A 22,555-nucleotide genomic window follows, 5' to 3' on the forward strand; every position below is an offset into this window, starting at 1 on the left:
ATAAATCCGCAGATTCCATCTTGTCCGAAGCAGAAATCCCCGGAACATGTTTTTCCGGGAAACAGACCGAAAACCATGACCATCCCTCAACCCAGTCGATCCTGGAACGGAGCCTTCCTCCGGGAACTGCTGCAGGGAGAGGGGGCGAAATGTCCAATTCCGCGAGCGGCAAGAAGAATCGGATATTTGATTCAGGGAAGGAACTGCAGGATTTTGCCGTGCAAATTCAAGTCCGGGGAGCCAGGTCTAACGTTATTTTATTATTTAATCAAGTTTTATTCGAGGCTGGATAGACGGGCGAAGTTCAGACGGCCAAATATTGCTATAGTTGCAGTCCGACCGGCCGGGGATATTGTGAACGTGCTATTCTGGAGTGAACTGCAGGGATCTGGAGCGAGTCTGACTTTTGTCGGTTGTAATTGGAAGGATTAGAAGGAGAGTCAATCCTAGATTCATACTGGTAGCCTGAAAGATAATGCAATTTGAGTTTATATTACTGACAACTAGAAAGATAGAACTTGATGAGAATTTTGATCAGAATATTTGATGTGACTTGAACAATAGCTAATAATACTTCACTCAAAAAGTCTCTACTCTAACTAGTAATAACACACCTCACTCCTCAACATAGTCGCCTTCAAGAGTGATGAATGTACTCCAGCACTCCTCAAATTTTTCAATACCTTTTCCGTAGAAAGATTCGTCTTTGCTTTCGAAATAGACTCCAAACTCGGCAATAATTTTTTCATCAGAGCCAAATTACCTTTACTGGTGCATTCTTTCAAGGTTTGCAGAAATCCAATAATAACTAGGTCAAGCAGTTGAAAGAGCAATTCGTTAAATTTTATCAAGGTTTACATTGATTTGTGGCAAGGAGCATAATCTTGCTGAAAGGGTTTTTTCTTGTTTTTGAGAAAAAAAATAATGCTGCACTCAATCGATTTAATCTTCTTTTTCTGAAGGAGACGTCTCAATATAAAGAAGGTTGTACACAACCTCAGTATATCGTATTACACTATGTTCTTCATGAGATGTTGATGCCAGCACTTTTCGTACGGCAGCTTTGGTCTTGGTTTATTCTGCTGCTGAATACTGTTGTTCTGTTTGGTTCAATAGTGCTCATGCCTCATAATCATGAAATTGATGCACAGCTTAATGTTTCTCTGAGAATTATCAGTGGAACTCTTAGATCTACACCTTTACATTGGTTAACAGTGCTGCCACATATACTTCCGCCTCATACTCGTAGACAGGTCTTAGGCGAGAAATCTTTGGAAAATTTTCATTTCTACCCGAACTTATTTCCAATTGTATCTTACCTCTCAGATACTAGAACTACCAGATTAGGGTCACGTAAACTTTCATAGATTAATACCTTCCTACAATCTAATGAAAGTTACAAGGAAATTTGACGTTCAGAATGGAGTTCTTATAATGTCTTCATCGAAAGTCTAATCCTTGATCCTTCAGAGAAAGTTCTAGGTTTCAATCTATCTAGGAAAATTTGATGTATTTCAAATCGATTCAGGACTGGTCATAGTCGTTGCAATAATGAAGAAACCATTTACCATTTGGTGGATACTTGTCCAATTTAGAAATTTCACGAAGAGAAAGCCCTTCAATATAAATATGTCAGCTTATTCTGTAAAAAAAAAATACAGTCACTATAGGGGTAAAGAGAGTTCGTGCTGAGATTTCTATCTCTGCTCTTGTATCATACCTTGAAATGTATGTTGCCCAGTTCACATTTCCTCTACTAATACAGGGATTACATCTACACATGCTTTTTGTTTGATAATTTTTTGATTGCTCTAAATATAATAATCTTTTGGGCCCTAGGCTCGTCTCATGAATTGTACCCTCATGAGTAATAGCATTAGAAATAATATGTTCGCCCAACAAACAATATTCTTTCATTTTGATTATTACAATATTTTCATCATTTCATCAAGGATTACTTTTGACAGGATTACTTTTTGACATGACACTTTTGACAACTTAAATCAGAACTCAACGCGCGTTTAGCGCTTGTCATGTGAACGTACTCTCACAAAGATGTCGATCATGCGAATGTCTCAACCAAAACATTCAGAAAGCGCCAAAATAGTATTTGAGGAGAAATCATGGAAGAGGTGAATAAACACAAATATCCTAAAAAGATGAATAAGAAGAAATATAATGAAATGCATGTCTGGATTAACTCTACTTCCTGAAAATATATCCTTAGGATAGTTTTTTTTCAGATTAAGTAGACATTGGGTGTAACACAAGAGAATAACGCCAATACTTGGACCTTGAATAACAAAGGAGTATGGTGATTTTGTGTACAGCACAAAGCGCTCAATTTTAGGATACATTTTTAAGCGATGGGACACACTTGTGAAAGCCTATAGATAATACCACCAGCTCTCCTTACTGGTACAAGCTCTATGCTGCTGAAAGATATCACAGACTCAGATAAGAAGATTGAAACAAAACATCGTAACATATGTGAGTTCGACGTTTTGATAACAATATGATACTAGCTTACTCAACCTTTATTATTCAGTTTATTCCCAGAAGTGGACATTTTCGTAACACAGTTTCATTGAACTCATTAATCTGAATGAATGCATCCTATTAAGAAAAGCAAGCGAATCAACTGTACTCGAAAAACTCATCAGCGTCACTCAAAAACTGACCGTTTGGGAAATCATAGAAGATAATCAACCAGTTATATCTCCACCAGCTAGCTGAACGTCAGCAGCAAACGATACCTCGTTCCACAACTTCGTTGCTGAGTAATTGATATTCTGAGGAGGCCGTCAAATTCCATTACAAATATCTGGGTAATATCTGGAACATCCGGACTGTCCCTGTAGAATTTCAGTGACAAATGGTAAACTACAAACAATTCCAAGTTCCTAATGTTCTATTTAATCCAGTCATTTCTCCCAGTTATCCCTTCACTGTATCATAGCACCAACAGCGAAGAAATTCAAATTGGAATGTGTACCAGTGGAGTTGAAACTTGGCGTTGACTGACCTAGAAGGATTAGGTTAGTGAGTAATTTTGTATTGCATTGTTTGCGTTGTTCATACTGGGTTGACACTTCATTAGAGATGTACCGGGTTTTTTCCTATAATTTGACCCCCCCATCAACTTTGTGACTAAAAGAGGTACAGAAAAATGTTTTCTACAAAAATTTTTTAAAATGATTTCACAAAACGAAATATATATAGAGTGGGCAATATATCGATAGCAACTTCATTTTTCAAATGGAACACCCTGTATATTTTTCTATATTTGACTAGGTCTTGTTCCCCTGAATTCGAATATATTACATATGTTTGCCCTATCTCTCTTATTCTAAGTAACACAGAGTTTCAAACTTCAAGAACCATCTGGCAAGCTAAGTAACAGTTTCCAAGTGGAAGGCTACGATAACTCAAAATGCCCTTTTCTGAGTTATCTCGTTGGCAAATAAATTATGGTGAAAAACCTGGTACTTTGGATTTTTGAAATAGGGGTTATTTTGCACTGAATAACAGGCCAATTGAAAAGTCCCCGGTTTACCATAGTAAAACACATTTATTCTAGCAAATTTCGATTTTATTATTCAACATAGTTGCCTTCGAGGGCGCGATCTTCCAATTTTTCGATACCATTTTTCTAGTACGATTTGTCTTTCCCTTCAAAATAGGCCTCAATTTCGGCGAATACTTCTTCATGAAATTTTTTTTCAGCGAGCATTCTTTTGTAGTCTGAGAACAGTAAGAAGTCGCTGGGGGCCAGATCTGGCAAATACGGTGGATGCAAAAGCAATTTGAAGCCCAATTCATTCAATTTTGTCATTATTTTCATTGATTTGTGACAAGGCGCATTGTCTTGATAAAACAGCACCTTTTTTCTTGAAATGGGGTCGTTTTTTAACGATTTCATCTTTTAAACGATCCAATAACGCTATATTATAATCGCTGTTGATGGACTGGCCCTTTTGATATCTTCACAATGTCTGCTATCTCGATCAACTTCACTTTATGGGCATTCAAAATTGATTTTTTTGTCGGTGATAGCATCTTTTGGGCGTCCACTGCTTTCTTAGCAGCCAAATTAACAATATCATCACAAATACTTATTGTCTAACGTTAATTGGTAACGTTAATGTAACACCCTGTAGTTTGTTTCAATTTTAGTTAATAAAAATGTATAAAAATTATAAATTATTTCTTTTATATTCTGTCTGCTAGACCACAAGTACCAAACATGTTTGGAAACAGCTCATTTTTATTAATCTAAAAATGTATCAAACTACAGGGTGTTACATTCAAACCAATTGCCGCTAGACAATAAGTATTTTCGATAATATTGTTAATTTAACTAATAAAGAATGTTAGGCGTGACTTTATGAGCACACACAAAACTATTGTATTTTTGTACACCCTGTCCCTGGAATCAACATGTGATACATTTTTGGTATCAGCTCAGCTAGAGTAATCGGAAAATTGAGACAAAATGGGAGTGTTCCATTAAAGAAAAAAGACGGTGACGTCATTACTCGAAAGTAATTCACCCTGTATATTACATTATCATTTTAAAATACGGCAAATTAAAATAAAATCGACGTGTTTGAGGATTATTTTTTAAAATGATCTTTTTAGCTTAAAATGAATTTGTTCCATACTTTACGGGCACAGTGTATATTTGAGCAGCACTAGTGGGTGCCTGGGCCTATAACCTGTTATCATTGTAGATAAAAATGGTACATAAATTATATTTTAGCACAAATTTGAGGTGTAAACACTTGGACGTCCCAGCAAATTCACATCTCCATAGTTATCTGATTCAGATGTTGAAGTTATTATACTTCTATGACATAGCTTGCCATCTAAAAAAAAATTCTATCCGATGACCTTATTCCATTCGCCATCTACATCAAACAAACCAATTGACAACATGAAAAATCATATCGCGTCCCTTTTCAGAATCGATTAACCGAGAATGCACGTCCTCTTTTGCCATCCGTTAGGCTGTATCGCCCTTTTATTGGAATATCCAGTTGAAAGCATTATTTCCACATACATCTGCAGGTACTGTTCATGAAATAGAGCGATGTAGATTGATAACAAAGAGAAAAACGGAAGAAACGCCAATTTATCAAAACGTGTCAGATGTATTTTGAGCTCATATTGTGCCCTGAATGCGTCCATTAGGGCGTCAGGTTGACAGGGCCGGCATTAAAGATTCAACATCCACGCCCTCGGTAGCTTTTAGTTTAAAATGGATTCTGTCCGAATTTTCAACATGGCAACGCATTTTGTGGGTGCTATTTTTGATGGACGTAATGAAAAATACTAGGTGTTTTAGATTTTGTTCATCCATCAAAAACTGAGTAATTTTGAGTTTGGGAGTTTCATCATTTGGAACTTATTTATGGGTTCAACACATAATGAAATTAATTTTCAAAGTTTTGATCATATATGCCACATTTATACTATTGAGTGAAGGAAATAACAACCTTGATGTGGAATGAAACTCATAAAATTGAAATGAATCTATTTGATACAGGTATTTCAATATAATACGTACTGAAGCAATAATGGATTTTGTAGAAAGTCACTTTGGGAACTTAGTTCAGTACTTTGTTAAATATCGCCAAGCTTTCGGTCATTCACATGGCAATCCTCAGGGCACTAAGAATTTTTTCATTGCAAACGACTACAAAAATAAACTCATTATTTTAAATCAGGCTAACTATCAATCTGAACATAACAGTGTCAAGTTAGGAAGAAACATAATTGAGAGAGTCACATCTATACATTAAAATCTCCTCGGTCTCAAGATTACCTATTTTTCAATTTCAAGATCAAGAAGATTTTAATGTTAAGAGTGTTTTTTTAGAGCTATAGAACTTAAAATTGCAATGAAACAACGATGGATTATTCGATTGACATGAATTTTATTTATCCGCAAGATAATCTTGTGGCATTACATTCTCAATAAGATTTCTGGCATATGACCGCCACGGCTGGCTCGGATGTAGTCCAATCTGGACGTCCAATTTTCGATGACTTCTTCCAACATTTGTGGCCGTATATCTGCAATAACACGGCGAATGTTGTCTTCCAAATGGTCAAGGCTTTGTGGCTTATCCGCATAGACCAATGACTTCACATAGCCCCACAGAAAGTAGGCTAGCGGTGCTAAATCACAAGATCTTGGAGACCAATTCACAGGTCCAAAACGTGATATTAGGCGGTCACCAAACGTGTCTTTCGATAAATCGATTGTGGAACGAGCTGTGTGACATGTTGTGCCGTCTTGTTGGAACCACAGCTCCTGGACATCATGGTTGTTCAATTCAGGAATGAAAGAGTTAGTAATCATGGCTCTATACTGATCACCATTTACTGTAACGTTCTGACCATCATCGTTTTTAAAGAAGTACGGATTCCACCAGCCCATAAAGCGCACCAAACAGTCAGTTTTTCTGGATGTAACGGTGTTTCGACATACACTTGAGGATTAGCTTCACTCCAAATGCGGCAGTTTTGTTTGTTGACGCAGCCATTCAACCAGAAGTGCGCTTCATCGCTAAACAAAATAAAATGGACGTAATGCGCATTTCGTATTCCGCACAGAATCATTATTTTCGAAATAAAATTGCATTACTTGCAAGCGTTGTTCAGGCGTGAGTCTATTTATGATGAATTGCCAAACCAAACTGAGAATAAATCACTTGACAGCTGTTGACTGATTTAAATTAATGAGACGGACAATATTTGAGATGAATCTACCCTAAAAATTTCGATTTTCTAGGTATTTTAATTGGATAATCAGTTATAATATCCCAAGAGCATAGACAATATTTGATTATACACCGATTCACTAGTAGTTCGCGAAACATCTCGAGAGCGCAGCTCGAGTGGTGTTTCGCGAACTACGTCGAGTGAAGAGGTTCGTATAATCGAAATATATTGTCTTTGATCGAGTTGCTATTCAGTACGATTAAGTATACAACGAATAATTTCAATAACTATAACCAAAGCACTGAATTTTGATAATTCAATGATATTTCACTGAGCTTGACTTTAATTTTTTTTTGGCGGACGTCCAAGAATATTACAATGGAAATGATCCCAATATGGCAGGAGGCGAAACACCAAAACGATTATACCACGTCGTCAAGTAGTATATTCACTTATCAATACGCCGTAACTATGAGAAATTTACGGATTCTATTGGTTCATCAGAACATGAGTTGTATAATCATGTTTATGGATGACTGAACGGATTTAATTGAAGTTGTCTCAGAAGTCTTTATCAGTAAATCGATTCAGACGAATCTTGGCTTCAAATTCGAGGAATAAAGATATTCTTACGAAACGATATAGCACCTTCTTCAGAGAACAAGCACATCATAAAAGGGAAAAAAAACGAACGCAGAAAAAAAAAAGAAACAGAAAAGTGAAAAATTCTGCCAGATGAATCAAAGAGAATCAATCGATTGGAGCAAAGCTCTCCTTCAACTTCACCACCTTTCCAAACCTGTCTGAAACATGAGGAAACACAAACGGAAAATGCGTGGGACCAAAGAAACGTTCTAGCTATTACGCTTCCATGAGGGAATATCTTATTCATGCATTCAGCTTTTTATCCAATTCAGACTGAATCCCCTATTGGAATACCGTTGGTTTTTCTCTATAACAGACAAGAGGAAAAGTTTTCAGCGTTTCGTATGAAATGTAACACCATTTTTTTTCACGTGCTGTTAGGTAAGTGACATGTGAAATCGATAATGCATCTTTTGAATATTCAGGGTGTTTCCTGACTACGGTACGAAACTTTAGGAGAAGATTCGTTTGGTTTGTTTCAAAAAAAGGTTTCTATGAACTTTTGATCGAAGTTGATTCGTTTCTGAGATACTGAACTTAAAAAAAAACGGTATTATATTGGTGTGCAAATTTGCTTTCGCCGTTTTGCAATAGATGACTGTAGCCGATATAAATAGATTGTAGATGTCATACAATAAGCTGAGGTATTTGTAAACATAACGCCATCGAAATATAAGTCGATTTGTGTCTGCATCATAAAGTTATTCTCGTTTAAACATGTCAGCTTATGAGCCGAATTCTCGTCATTTACAGGGTTTTCAATTTTTTAATATGAAGAAATATGCGGCTGCGGCTCATTGAATGCTATCAAATACCAATGGTGAGGCCGCTGTCAGTGAAAGAACATGCCGAGAGTGGTTTCTACGCTTCAAGAACGGTGATTTTGACGTCGTAGACCAGCATGGCGTTGGAAGAGAGAAGGTTTTCGAAGATACAGAATTGGAGGCATTACTTGATCAAGACTCGTGTCAAACGCAATAAGAATTGGCAGGATCATTGAGAGTGACGCAACAAGCCATTTCAAAATGCCTGAAAGTCATGCGAATGATTCAGAAAGAAGGAAATTGGGTGTCGAACGAGTTGAAGCCGAGAAATGTTGAAAGACGTTTGTTTGCTTGTGAGCAGCTGCTTGCAAGGCGAAGAGGGAAGGAATTTCTGCATCGCATTGCGACTGGAAATGAAAATGGGTTTATTATGATAATTCAAAGCGCAGAAAACCATGGGGATGTCCCGGCCATTCTTCCATGTCGACGGCCAAACCGAAAATTCACGATTTCAAAGTCTTGCTTAGTATTTGGTTGGACCAGTTCGGCGTAGTGTATTATGAGTTGTTGAAACCGACTAAAACAATCACAGGTGATCGTTATCGAACGCAAACAATGCGTTTAAGCCGAGCATTGAAAGACAAACGGCTGCAATACAACGAGGAACATGATGAAAAGATTTTACGGCATGACAAAGCTCGACCCCATGTTGCGAAGGTGGTAGAGACATACTTCGAAACGTTGAAATGGAACGTCCTAACCACTGGCGCTGTATTCTCTAGACTTTGCTCCCTCGGACTATCAGTTGTTTCGATCAATGGCACACGGCCTGGCAGACCTGCCCTTCTGGTCTTATGAAGGAGTAAAAAATTGGATTGATTCGTGGATCGCTTCAGAGGATGACCAGTTTTTTTAACGCGGGATTCGTACGCTGTCCGAAAGATGGGAGAAAGTAGTGGCCAGCGATGGAAAATACATTAAATCATAAATGTATAACCCGTTTTTCACAATAAACCCTCGAATTCCGGTGGAAGAAAAGTTGTACGTTTATGCGAAATTCCACAAATATTTTTAAATTTTATAGGTTGAAATTTGATGCATTCATTTGAAATAATTGGGTCAAAATTGTTCAATTGTTACATTTAGTTTTTATTTTATGTCGACTATTGATAGTTTTCAGAATGAGCTGAAGTGAATTTAATTTTTTCTCGAAAACACATGATGAAAGCAACACAAGTGACTAAAAGAATTACATTTTCAGTTCCTCAGTTTGAAAAAATCAAATAATACAATAAAGTCTATGGCGTACATTCTTTCTCAGTATTGTTAACTCTTGTACCCACTGAAACATCACTGGACCTTATAAATTCAATCAAGTTAGGGCTGTGCAAGCGTCTCAGTACTACGAATAACTGTATCTACCAAATTTTCACCAAATCAGTTTGAGATCCTTCTAATTGCATAATAAGTCATAGAAAAAACTATTCTAACAATCTAACGTCTTCATGTCTGGATCAGCCTCCTCCCAATGTGCCATCCATCTCAAACTCTCATCAATACATCAAAAAAAGATGAAAAACTTTCAACACAAGAACTTCCATACGACACTGTCGAACAGCTGGCCATCCCAAGTAGTAAGGAAATCCCCACAGCGTCTTTTGAAAAATGTCAAACAGCATATACGCGTCCGCCGTATAGGATGCAACATTTTCATCGTAACAGTTTAATCTAATGACCAAGATCTTTCAGGCCACTTCGTTCCCCACTTCTTGGCCATAAAAACCACAACGAGGAGGAGCGGAAAAATACATTATGTCCACATGTTAGCAACATCTGCGTCTGTATGTGTGTGTTGAAAAGAATGATAGGAGGCCAAGGCTCGTATAAAAGTTTATTTTACCACTAAATCAATGCGTTTTATTGGGGATCGTATCAGCGTGGACTTGGTTTTTATTCGGTTTCTAGTTATTTATGGCCGTCTATCAAGGGCAGGTTGGGTATTTTGTGGTCATTTGTGCCTAAATATCCGATATATTGATTTTTGTGTTTATTGTATCGTGTACGGTCATTTCAATGGAAAGCTACTCAACATTGTCTTATTATTTTCCATAATAAACCTTGCAAAAAATTGATTTTTTTTTAGCAGAAGAAATGCAAACATAAAAGTTTATTATTTTTTCTATACAACAGAATATCCCAACTTAAATGAGAAAATGAGGAATGCACTTTCATTAATACGCTAATATCTTGAACTAAATAATTATCTTTGATATATTGTCTAAGGAGACTATCGAACTGTATATGGATAGGCATACGTGAATGAACGACTGCTCAAAAGCTTTTGATGTCACGTTAGTGCTTTCTTCATTTTTTTTTATTTTCTGTGGTTCTGAGGACGATATCAACCCGCAATTTGAACTGAGATTGAAATTGGTCTTATTGACTCGATTGGATAAGTTTTCACTGACATAAGTATTAGGTTTTTCGATATTCCGTTTGATAATTCTATGTTTCTCTGTACACTATCAACACAAAATTTCTGATATTGTGATAAGCATGAAGTTCTGCACCAAACTTGAAACTATTTTTTCAATTCTCCATCCGAAATCCTTACTAGTTCCAACATATAATGATGAAGTATGAACTACAATGAAATCTGTGCGAATCTGAGAGTTTCTCGCACGATTTTGGTCTTGAATATGTGGCAGAATCTCAGAGTAATAAACATAGATAGAGGGAGTATATGTCATTTTCAATAAACAAATTTTGTCCCCAACATCAGATTTGTCATGAAGCGCGCGGAAATGAAAAATTTTCAGTGATACTTCACTCAATTCGCGAGTTTCTCCACAGAGAACGCACTTTCTTATGTCCCATAGTGAATCGACGTTTCATATTAATTCAAAATATATTGAAATGAATATATCAGAAATTCAAAAAACTACGTGAAAGAACGGATGACAACGAGAGAGCAAAAGTTGCCGAACCTTGAATTTCAGCAGGTAGATAAAGAAAATAATAAATATTCTGCTCATTATAAATTCGACAATTAGGAAAATTATCGGATTGCAAATATTCAAATTTGCATATTTAATCGGGAATCACCCAAATTAATATATTTCATTCAATATAATATACATTCATAACGATATATTGAAATAGTGGATTTGAAAATATATCATAATACGTATTCTAACCATGTTGGGGACTATTACAGGGCAGACTATTACTCTTTGGGCAAAATGAACGGCTTAGTCATAGAATTAGAGAAAAAATATTCTTTACCTACCTTTTTGTGATTACTGTTTCTGACTCTCAACAATCAGTTATAGGGATCACAAATATTCCGACAGTAAAACTAATGTAAAGTAAAACACTTTTTTTCAAAATTCGCTTTGATTTGTCAACATAGTTACCTTCAAGAGTGATCCATGAATCTACTTTAAAACTCCTCTAACTTTTCAATATATTCATTGTTGAAAGATTCGTCTTTGCTTTAGGAAATTCTTCATGAGCGCTCCATTTCTTTGCTTAGAGCATTCTTCTGAGGACTGTAAAAATCCAATAACCACTAGCCAGATATAGAAAATGAGTGTTCGCGAATCACATTATGTAATCTTCACTGTTGATGGTTTTACCTTTATCAAGATCACCAATAAATAAAAACCCAAAATACGGATGCCACAAGCTTGCCAGCTAATGTTTGAGAAGTTGATTTCTTTAGACAGCTTTTACTGAGTGCTTCTTACTCAGCTGATGCTCTCTTTGACTCAGGAGTGTAGTTATGCAATCACGTATCATTCAATGTTCCATATCGACGCACAACAATTTTTTTTAAAATCCACTCAAACTGCCCCAAGCAGTGTTGGGAATAAACGATGAACTTATCAAGATATTGTTTTACTTGCACACTCCTGAAAAAAATTATGTTCTGTCAATACACGAATCTCGTTTTTACCCATTTTGCAGGCAACAATATGTGTAGAGTCAATTAACCTTCAAATCTCGATCCAGACTCTATGTTCCAAAATTTAGACACGCATCTTTTGACGTTTTGTTTTAACGTGAAGAAAAAATTGTATGTAACTGGCCTTGCTAGGCCCGTGGAAACAGAAAAGATATAAATCGATTAAAGTTATCTTATCTAATTAAATCCAATTGGTGTTCAGTCGTTCGTGATAGGACCGAAGGAAGTGACAGGCAGGGTCAATTCGACCCTAAATAAACCTCAATCATTTTTTCATCCGTTTATTTTTCCCCTATAAGGCAATAACAGAGTCAAAGTTCGCCGCTCCTCCGAATACAAAACCAGATAATTACTTATATAGTAATTAATGAGATTATCGAGACCCTCGAAAGTTTTCTCATTAATTTTTTCGCTCCCCAGAGCGATCAAATTGTCGTCCCTCCTCCTGATGTTCAGGTGGTAAACTTTGCCGTCCTGCACCACGGACAAGGCTTCCACTTCAGAGCCGTTCGAAGGCCTTATGATGAAGGTGCCGTCTTGGCGATTCTGGAGTAGGTATTCGGCCTTCTCTCTGCTCACGTTCCTGTAGAATTCCTCCTTCACCTGGCCTCCTGAAATGAGAGAGATATATCATATTGTACGCCGTCAGCAGTTATTAGTCCGGAGATGGAGGAATTTTTCGTCGGCGAGACAACAATGCTTTCCTGACAGATAAAATTCGATGGAGTGAAATTTGACACGCGAAGGAACTTTTCTATGGTCTGGTCGTAGGGGTCGGTGACCTTAGGGTTTCTGAAAGATGCGAAATTTTCCAATCATACGTGGAATTTGTTGTTAAGAAAGAAATGAGTTGCTGAAATAACGATAATACAATTTTATTCTATGAGTTGGCATATTGGAGTAATTCTACTACCTACATAAATGTCCGAATATAACAGAGAACATGAATTGAAAGGATTAATCTATGGAAGGAATGTCATAACCTTTATCAACTAGTCGTTGATCGTTGATATATTATCCAATGAAATTTATTCTGATGCTGGTGAGAATACCAGTACCAGGATTATTCATTTATAAGGTAAGTGAACTGAATATAATTACCACAGTTGGATTTTATATTATATTAATTCAATTGTGACAATTTGTTTTGACTAGAATACAATATGTTTTTGGGTTGGGGATTTATCATTTGGTTAGTTCTAGCACTGACATCAACAGAAAAAACCTTTCGTATTTTATGATGACACAATGTCTGGAAAACACCTCAAATTTACAAAATATGTTTTATTATTTCGCCTATCCTGGAAAATATTTCGAATGCAATTGTTTTCTAATGGAAAGCGATTCATAATACGAAAAATAGTAGGTATTCTGAAATACTGTCGAGGCTTTCTGATTGAAGTATGACAATGATCATTCGAAATCCTTGTTTTTTGCCATAAAATTTCATAGATTCAAATTCACACGAGAAAAATTCTGAACAATTTCTGGACTTTAAACATTTCAGAGCAAAAATTTGGAAATTTCAGAGAAAGTTGAATTTTTTTCTAATTTTTTCAAAAGTTTGCGAACTATTGAAATAATGAACCAAAATTGAACCTGATAATGAACAGTGTGACTAATTCTTTTAAAGTAAATGTGATATAATCGGAAATATAAAATTTTTTCTGAAAAAATAGATCGATTAATGTTTTAGATCGAGTTTTGTTTTTTAACCAACCTCATTTTGAAGCATAGAATGTCCCTCGCAATCGAACAGAATTGACGATAAAATTGTGGACCACTATATCTTAAATCTAATCATTTCATTCGAAAAAATGTTGACATTCTTCAATCATATAGATTACAGGTTAGTGAATTTTTTTAAAATTTAAATCCATAAACTCGATCCTGTGAAGATATTCGAATTTATTCCCAGAAATGAATGAATATATCGTTGAAATGCCAATAATTTCAGTTTATCGACAGGGAAAAGCCGATATATTCATGTTAGGTCATTAAGACCATTTACTTACTGGGATATACCCGTTTGTTTATATTTCCGATTGAGGCCATAATTTTCCAGCTTTGTTTTCAACTGAATGGGTATTATACTATTCCATAGTTTGTACTTGTGTTATTATGAAATTTACACTCAATCATAAGATAATCGTAGCACCATGAAGTAATGAGAGAAAAAAGCAGTTCAAAAAAATTCAATTCATATAAAACGTAAATTAATGTGGAAAAAATTGAAACACTTTTATTATGTACGCTTTTTCTAGGTATAATATTGAACCAAAATAATTAATCAACAATTTCCTCACCAACTTAAGGAAAATTTCACCGTGTACAATATGGAACCTAATCATTCTAATGTTCAACTTTTACCAAATTTTTTAAAAATTCTTTGACAAATCATTATTTTAAATCTAGTTACAGGGTGTTTCACCTAAGCGGGTGACTGGATTTTGTGGATTATTCTTCGAGCAAAATTGGAAAGTGACCAATATGATAATATTTTTCACGGGCTAGAAAGTTATTGAGGAAAAACCGTTTTTTCAAAAAAAATTTTCAGCGAATTTGACTGGTTTTTTTGAAAAAAATATCTATAGATAATTTCTCACCAATTTTTCCTTCATTTGAGCTTCTAGTTTTCTAGAAAACAAAAAAAAATTCTTCCAAATATAATATTTTCCCATATTTTCTGAATGTTCAATCGATTCTGAACCTCCAGATCTTAGAACATGAATTTCAAGAATGCATTTTGGCTATTCAGGACATATTCAATTTTTGTGTTTTTTGCAAGGAATACAATTAATTTATTACGACTATCTTCTGATGTCTCTAGAAATTCGACTAATCTGCTCTCAAAGTCATATCAAAATGAGACCAAAAGGCAATGATGAGGGAAACTGATGAAAATTTTGATACCTTTTCATTGATTATCCTCAAAATATTCATAGTAAACGTAATTCAAGTGGATTATTTAATCATTTCATTCATTGGCGGGAATAATATGAAATATCAAGGAAGTTATGATGTAACTACCGCCTGAGAACCACAGGGTGCACTCGATGGCCATTGAACGAAGAGTTTCCATCGACCCTCAAGGAGTGCGGGGCCCATAATCTGTTGGTTCGACCCCTCAAAATTCAACTGCAGATCAGCCTGCTGTTTTAAAATAGCGGAAAATCGAAGGAATTACTGCTGTCAGGACGTAAAATGCTAAAGTGGGTTGTAAAATTAATTATCATCGCCCGAGATGAATTTACGGGCGGAACGATCGTGGATCGGGCTTTTTGCCAATATAGCCGTTTTTTACGATGATACAGTTCGATTTCTTTTCAATTATGCAGGACGTAATAGGTCTCGTTAAAGAGGGTACGTTCCACTCCCATCGTTTTTTAATGAGTCTCTAAAGGTAGAACGGGGATGCTCCAATCTCTGCAAATATGGATGATGCCGTCTTCAGAAGGGTCGACTCATCGGGTTCAGGATACTCGGATTAAGGTCCCTTTGGCGTTTTCATCCTTTTTGAATCGATGGACTTAAGACCTTCCAACGATAACGGATGTAATTTTTTTATTTCCTGTAGAACAGGGTAACTGCCTTTGGATTTGGAACTTTGAATTTCGGATCCATTATTCTGGATGACGAGAATTTTGTATTGTTTCCAGCCTGATCAACAAACAAAGATTAGGATGATAAAGAAAAAAAAATTGAAAATTATTCAACGATTAGAATAGAATATTCCTTCTGGAGAATGATGGTGTTATGTTATCTTTGTTGGTAGGTGAGGTTTCTCAGTTCCATTGAGTTTTTTACACTACGAAACGTCAAATAGGAATCATTCACAATAAGCATAAATGGAATTGCTCTATCGTCATAATCATGTGCTACTCGACTCTTATTGCTAAGTAAGATTCTTAAGGGGGTTTCACCCATCTCGATATATACTCGGTGGGACTGTTTTATAAGGGCCACCCTGTATGAGTTATAGACAATACTAAATGTGGAAAATTTATTTATAACAATTTTTTTTTCAGTATTGACGAGTGACTAAGAGGAACATTCTAGTTGTATTTCTGGCTACTTGAATCAAGAGACCAAATTACGTGAGTATTTAGATTTAGTTTTTCAATAATATATCGTAATTGGATGGATCTGTAAACTCGAAAAAGAGTCGAGAGAGATATTTAAATCTTTGTGCTCTTGTAGAAGCAAATGTGTCTGTCCAGGACTCAAATTTCTTGAGAAATTGACATTCCGAACCGCTCAGTTAGACAAATTTTGATAAACAAGGATATATACTACCTGACAAAGAAACTGCAACACCCAGTAGAATCTGTTTAAATTTTTTTTGGTGAAACATAGATAGTATAGCAAGGAGTAAATGATTGAATTTGGAGAGAAAAATCGTGAAGGTTTTTCATGTAAACAATTTTTGTTACTTAAATATTGTGGTCGTTTTTTGCAAGTTTTTTGAATTTTACAACCAACCAGCTGTTTGAGGATATCCAAAGTTGATGTTTAGTTGTTGGTAAAATACCTAGAGCACGTGTACGCGGAATTTATTGCCAGCTAAGTGAATTTGAAAGAGGCCGCATTATTGGTCTACGGATTTTCGATAAATCGCTAAACGTACGAACAGAAATCCAACTATTGTTATGAGATGTTATCAATCGTGATTTGATGATGCCCAAAATCGAAGAAGAGTAGATCAACGTCTAAGATTTATGGCCTTTAGAGACCGATTTGTAACAACTAGATCTTTGGCTGATGAGTGGTCAGGAGAACAAGGCCATCCTGTAAATATCTGAACGGTTTACCGCCGGATAAGGTCTTTTGGACTACAGCATCATCGACCCCATCTTGTGTTACCTCTGACGGTTGAGCATCGCCGGCAACGATTACAGTGGTGCAGAGAACGTCAACATTGAAATGTTGAATGGCATCAGATCATCTTTTCTGATGAATCTCGATTTTCCTTGGGTGCACATGATGGCTGAAGAAGGCTTACACGACGTCAAGGAGAAAGACGTGAACCTCAGTTTGATGTTGAGTCAAAAAAATAATGGAATTTTCTGAGATAATCAGAGACAAAATTTCTAGAAAATAATGAATTAACATTACCCTATTTTTTTCCACCAAATTCATCAGTAATCTAGAGAAAATAAACATTTGACCATATCGATAAGGACGCAATATCCTGACAAACCATGACATCACTGTGAAAACATCCTAAAAAAAATATGAGGAAACATTATTCTCGATTATTACGAAATACTAACTCAGAATTCAGATAATCTAGACCAAATCATAGCGAACATTCCTACGTGTACCACCTTCCCTCACAGCGATGTTGTAAAGTGAATTTTTCAAATGACCGTATATCTTCATCTAGTCTAATGGGATTTTATTTTTTTTTTGGAATTGTATATCAAGATGTATCGTTATCAATGCTCTAGGTACTTTCAAAGCGTTTCTGCAATTATTGAACGAAATCAGAATGCTACGAACACAATGACACTATACTTCCACAGATACGGTTCTGTATTCTGCCCTAACTCTTTCGGTCCTGGGATTCCCCCGCGCCAATAAATCAATAGGTCCAAGTTTTCAGTAATGGGAAACTCAAGAAAAGAACCGTCATTGAACTTAACGTTTGCTCCAGACGTTTCCCTGTTGTTTACCTTTTCACTACTGTGTCGGGACTAGAAAAGTTTTTCTTGCCATTTCGGAAGTTTCCGGGCAATATATATAATTGCAGCGGCCGATTTATGATTGGGGTAGGCGTTTCTGATTCTTTCTCCGGAAAGGCCGGGCATAATGGTTCCTCCGGTGCTTTTCAACTTCTGGACGTATTACGAAAATCGTAACGGCTATACAGGACGATATATCGGAAATGAAGTGAGATTGGTTTATGTTATTTTTGTTCTTTAAAATCGTTTCTCAAGGTTTCCAGCTCTGTTCACTGGTTAAGCATTATTTGCGAAAATTTACTATACAGGGTGTCTCATGAGGAACCAAACTTCACTAGGAGATGACTTCTTTAGGTTTCTGTAAAGGATCTCCCAACAGCTTATGCGAGCACACCATTTGAATGGCTTTATTGTTTCTCAAAATATTCTCCATACCTTTTTGGAGAGTCTCTTTTCGAGCCAAATGTCGGAGTTGCGACCTCTCTCAAGGGATTATGGTGTTTCGTCCCAAGACACACTCACTCACACCGTCGTCAGAGGTAACTCTGCACAAATTCGGGGATTCTTTATAAACCCTCCGATGCCTTACTAGATAGTGACGCGAAGCCAGCAACGCCACCTCTCGGGCGTGCAGAGTCACTACACATTTAAACCAATTTTTTCACTCCGAATCAGATAGCTCCATAACATGTATTTTGAAGGCATCAACTGCCTCTTCTGGTGTTGAAAAATGCTCGCTAGTCAACTTATACTTTATGATGAGGAAACAAGATGTTATTGGGTGCTAAATCAGGAGTATATGGTGGATGAGTCATCAATTCGATGTTTTTCATCACTCAGAAAATCACTTGTTTGAGTCGAAGTGTGAGAGCTGGGTTCTCATGATGAAGATCGACAAATGATCGATCACCACGTAGAATTGACTGTTTTATTTTGCTCTAATGGCACAGTAGCCATATATGTTCGGTTATTGCAAAGGAACAGCTAACTATTCGCTCATAGGTGCTTCGAGTATGATCTACTTGAATTTGGTTCACCTTGGAAGTAGGGATTCAAGCTACTTGGACGATCTCAAGCTCAAGTAGCTTGAGCTTGACTTGAATTCAACTCAAGCAGTTTTAAGTGTCAAGCTCAAGTTACTGGAGATTGAGCTTGAGCCAAGTAGCTTGAATATCAAGCCAAGCCGTGAATCCCTACTGGGAAGACCCGTGTGGTAGACTGCTATGCAGTTTTGGGTTCATAAGCATATTAGGCCAATTGAAAAGTCCCCGGTCCGATGCACAGATGGCGGTGCTAGTATCTATATGATTTTCAGTTAGTACCAACCTTCAAACTATACGTGCTAAAACTTGACAGCAGTCCGACCATTAGTTTGTGAGATATTGCGTTGTGAGTGTAGCTACTTTCGTTATTTGAAAAAAAATGGAAAATAAAATTTTGTGTGCTGATAAAATATTGCTTTTTGAAGGGAAAAAATACAGTTGAAGCAGAATCTTAGCTTGATAAAGAGTTTCCGGGGTCTGCACCAGGAAAATCAACCATCATTGATTGGTATGCTAAGGTTAAATGTGGTGAAATGAGCACCGTAGACGGCGAACGCAGTGGACGCCCAAAAGAGGCTGTCACAGACGAAAAAATCAAAAAAGTTCACAAAATAATTTTGAATAACTGTAAAGTGAAGTTGAACACCATTTTGAATATTTTGAGCATTTCTTTGCATCAATTGACTGTAGCTTCTTTATGAGCGATTGTCAAATTTAGGTATCCAACATGAGCAAATTTTTTAAGGTCAAAGGTTTATGTGAAAATGAATGCATTCCTAATCCTATAGAACTAAAGTGCCTCTATCTCACGGAATGTTACGGAATGATCTTGTATTATCAGTTGTTGCACAGCATCGATGTTTGCTGGCACAACATTCGATTTTAGAACATCTGCACGAAAAGCAGAATATATATTATCAGAACTTTTCCTCGAAGGAAAATGAGAAATGTATCCCATGAAATGAACAGGTCTGAAAGTTTGACAGCATTCTCAAGCACAAGTTAGCTTCAACGTTTAATAATTCAACGTATTGGAACTCTGAGTTAAATGAGCCATGAAAAACTATTTTCATAAGTTACTCCCACTAATATTTCATTTCAAGAAAGTTTCATAGGCGGAAATAATAACCGTCAGAAAATCGATTTTCATTAATGCATATCTTGTATCAGAAGTCAGCAGGTAATAGATTATGAGTTTCTGGAAAACAATGTAACGGTTCCTAATTATCTATTGAGTAGGAGTAATCGAATTCTGATGGATATTAATAATTAAACTATCATATACGGAATTAGAAGCACAGTTATTCTGGAAACAGTTCAATATGACGATAAATCAATCAGGCATCGTTGAGTTGATGAATGTTAACATTAACCTCCCCTAGCATGTTCGAATGCAGTATTATATTCACGATTCATTTTAATTTCACCCTGATGAAGAAATAACGAATATCTTGAAAGCTGTTGATCTATAGTAGTTAGTATTTGAAGTTGAAGTAATTAAATGGGATACTCATCAACGTTTTCACATGTATTAAGTGAAAACGTTAGATTATTGAAATCACTTTGAAGATCGAGAATTTTATATGTCGAAATAAAAAAAACTTGAATTATTTGGAGTGGTAGATAGTAGAATTCCATATCTTCATTTTGCAGCAATATAAGAGAAATAAACAGTCAAGCAAACTTCGAAAAAAATACGAAATGTAACTGAAACCGGAAAAAATCGAAGAAGAATATCGAAAAAAACTCAATATTTCCATGAACTAGTTGAGATTGTGCGTGTATACAGGGTGATTCATGAAGAATGTCCTATCTCCGATTCTGCCACAAGTCTGAATCTCCATACTTTACTCTATCAGTACGTGAATTCAAACCTAAATTGGATGAAGCCATCAAAGGAGAATGCAGCGATCCACAAATCAATTTGAAATTATTAGTTCAAAATAATTAAGTTTCAATACTCAAAATACATCCTATCGCATCTTTCTCGTATAGTATGCTTTTCATTCAAAAAAGGTAACAAATAAAAAAAATCACAAATTAACTACCACATACACTGTGTCTGTAAAGTATGAAACAAATTCATTTTTAGCTGAATAGATCATTTCAAGAAATAATCCTGAAACACGTCGATTTTTTATTTCAATTTACCGGGTTCTAAAATGATAATCTAATATATAGGGTGAATTACTTTCAAGTAATGACGTCACCATCATTTTTTTTTAAATGGAACACCCCCATTTTGTCTCAATTTTCCGATAACTCCAGCTGAGCTGATTCCAAAAATGTATCACATGTTGATTCCAATTGGTACAAGGTGGACAAAATATAATAGTTTTGTGTGTGCTCATAAAGTAACGCTTAACATTCTTTATTAGTTAAATTAACAATATTATCAGAAATACTTATTGTCTAGCCGCAATTGATTTGAATTTAACACCCTGTAGTTTGTTACATTTTAAGATTAATAAAAATGAGCTGTTTCCAAACATGTTTGGTACTTGTAGTCTAGCACACAGAATATGAAAGAAATTATTTTTTATCAATTTAAAAGAAACATAGTCATCTAGTTTTTTGTGAAATGTCATTATTTGTTTATTGCCGCTAGACAACAAGTATTTTTGATAATTTTGTTAATTTAATTAATAAAGAATGTTACGCGTTACTTTATGAGCACACACAAAACTATTGTATTTGTGTCCACCCAATACCAATTGGAATCAACATGTGATACATTTTTGGAATCAGCTCAGCTAGAGTAATCGGAAAATTGAGACAAAATGGGGGTGTTTCATTTTAAAAATTACTGTGACGTCACTACTCGAAAGTAATTCACCCTGTATATTAGATTATTATGTTGAAATCCGGTGAATTGAAATAAAAAATTGACTTGTTTCAGGATTATTCCTTAAAATAGTCCGTTTAGCTAAAAATGAATTTGTTCCATACTTTACGGACACAGTGTATATGTCATTATCATGTTGAAATATCATTTTGTACAGCATAACCTTCCACGTTTTCAAAATTTCCCTTTCGCCCAAATAGTTTGAAAACTAATTCGAATACCCACCTTCATTTTTTTCTGCATCATCGTCCGCATAGTATCCATTGTTGGAACAGCAACAGACCAGACACATACCGTATGCACAAAACAAAAGTTCCCTAAAACAACGGCCCGCCAAATTTCGTACAACTTTAAAGGAAACTTTAAAGCACCAGCACATTTGTTTGACAACTTCCAGAGTAAAGGGATATGTCTTGAATCTTTGATGTTCCATATGATACTGATGTTTCACGTCCATTGTACAAGGGGGATCCAGGAACATGAATAATTCAGTTTGTCATTCTGGGGAGCAATCTTTCAGATGAGTCTTATTCTTCTACGGGAACTTTGCATGATGCTTTCCGGTTTCCCCATCGACCTCTTTTTTCCAGTGCTTGTTTATTCATTCCACTTGAAGGAATGCTATTACGATTGAAGGAAAAACAGATAATATTTCATGAGTTGTTTTCTGTCAAAGATGTACACAGGGACCTGTGACATAGCTTCAGTTGGGGAAGATATAGGAATCTACTTCTTTAAGGTTACCTTATTGCTTGAGCACCATGTTATGAAAATATTAGGTCATACAGGGGTTCAGTTCTCCCTAAAGCTTGTCAATTTGTAAATGAGCATTTGTAGAATTTCCTGTTTTTCAAATTGAAAGCTCTATATGTTATCGG

The 22,555-nt window shown here is 35.9% G+C and overlaps 1 protein-coding gene and 2 long non-coding RNA genes across 3 annotated transcripts; 1 reads left to right on the forward strand and 2 right to left on the reverse strand.

Annotated features, from left to right (window-relative positions):
* Nucleotides 1-928: 928 nt before the first annotated feature.
* LOC123682621 lies at nt 929-1,973 on the reverse strand. The gene is made up of 2 exons (XR_006747839.1): nt 1,721-1,973; nt 929-1,642 (listed from the first exon to the last, which is right to left on the reverse strand). It is a non-coding gene; the product is annotated as an uncharacterized LOC123682621 (long non-coding RNA).
* Nucleotides 1,974-2,279: 306 nt separating this feature from the next.
* Nucleotides 2,280-16,202, forward strand: LOC123682503. The gene is made up of 4 exons (XR_006747824.1): nt 2,280-2,490; nt 2,549-2,878; nt 2,938-3,038; nt 16,134-16,202. It is a non-coding gene; the product is annotated as an uncharacterized LOC123682503 (long non-coding RNA).
* Nucleotides 12,379-22,257, reverse strand: LOC123682501. The gene is made up of 2 exons (XM_045621146.1): nt 21,903-22,257; nt 12,379-12,716 (listed from the first exon to the last, which is right to left on the reverse strand). Exons 1-2 carry the CDS (start codon nt 22,156-22,158, stop codon nt 12,379-12,381), a joined length of 594 nt encoding a protein of 197 aa, XP_045477102.1. The 5' UTR covers nt 22,159-22,257.
* Between the last annotated feature and the right edge of the window lie 298 nt (nt 22,258-22,555).

This window comes from Harmonia axyridis, chromosome 6 (genome assembly GCF_914767665.1).
Source record: "Harmonia axyridis chromosome 6, icHarAxyr1.1, whole genome shotgun sequence".
In the NCBI taxonomy this organism is placed as follows: domain Eukaryota; kingdom Metazoa; phylum Arthropoda; class Insecta; order Coleoptera; family Coccinellidae; genus Harmonia; species Harmonia axyridis.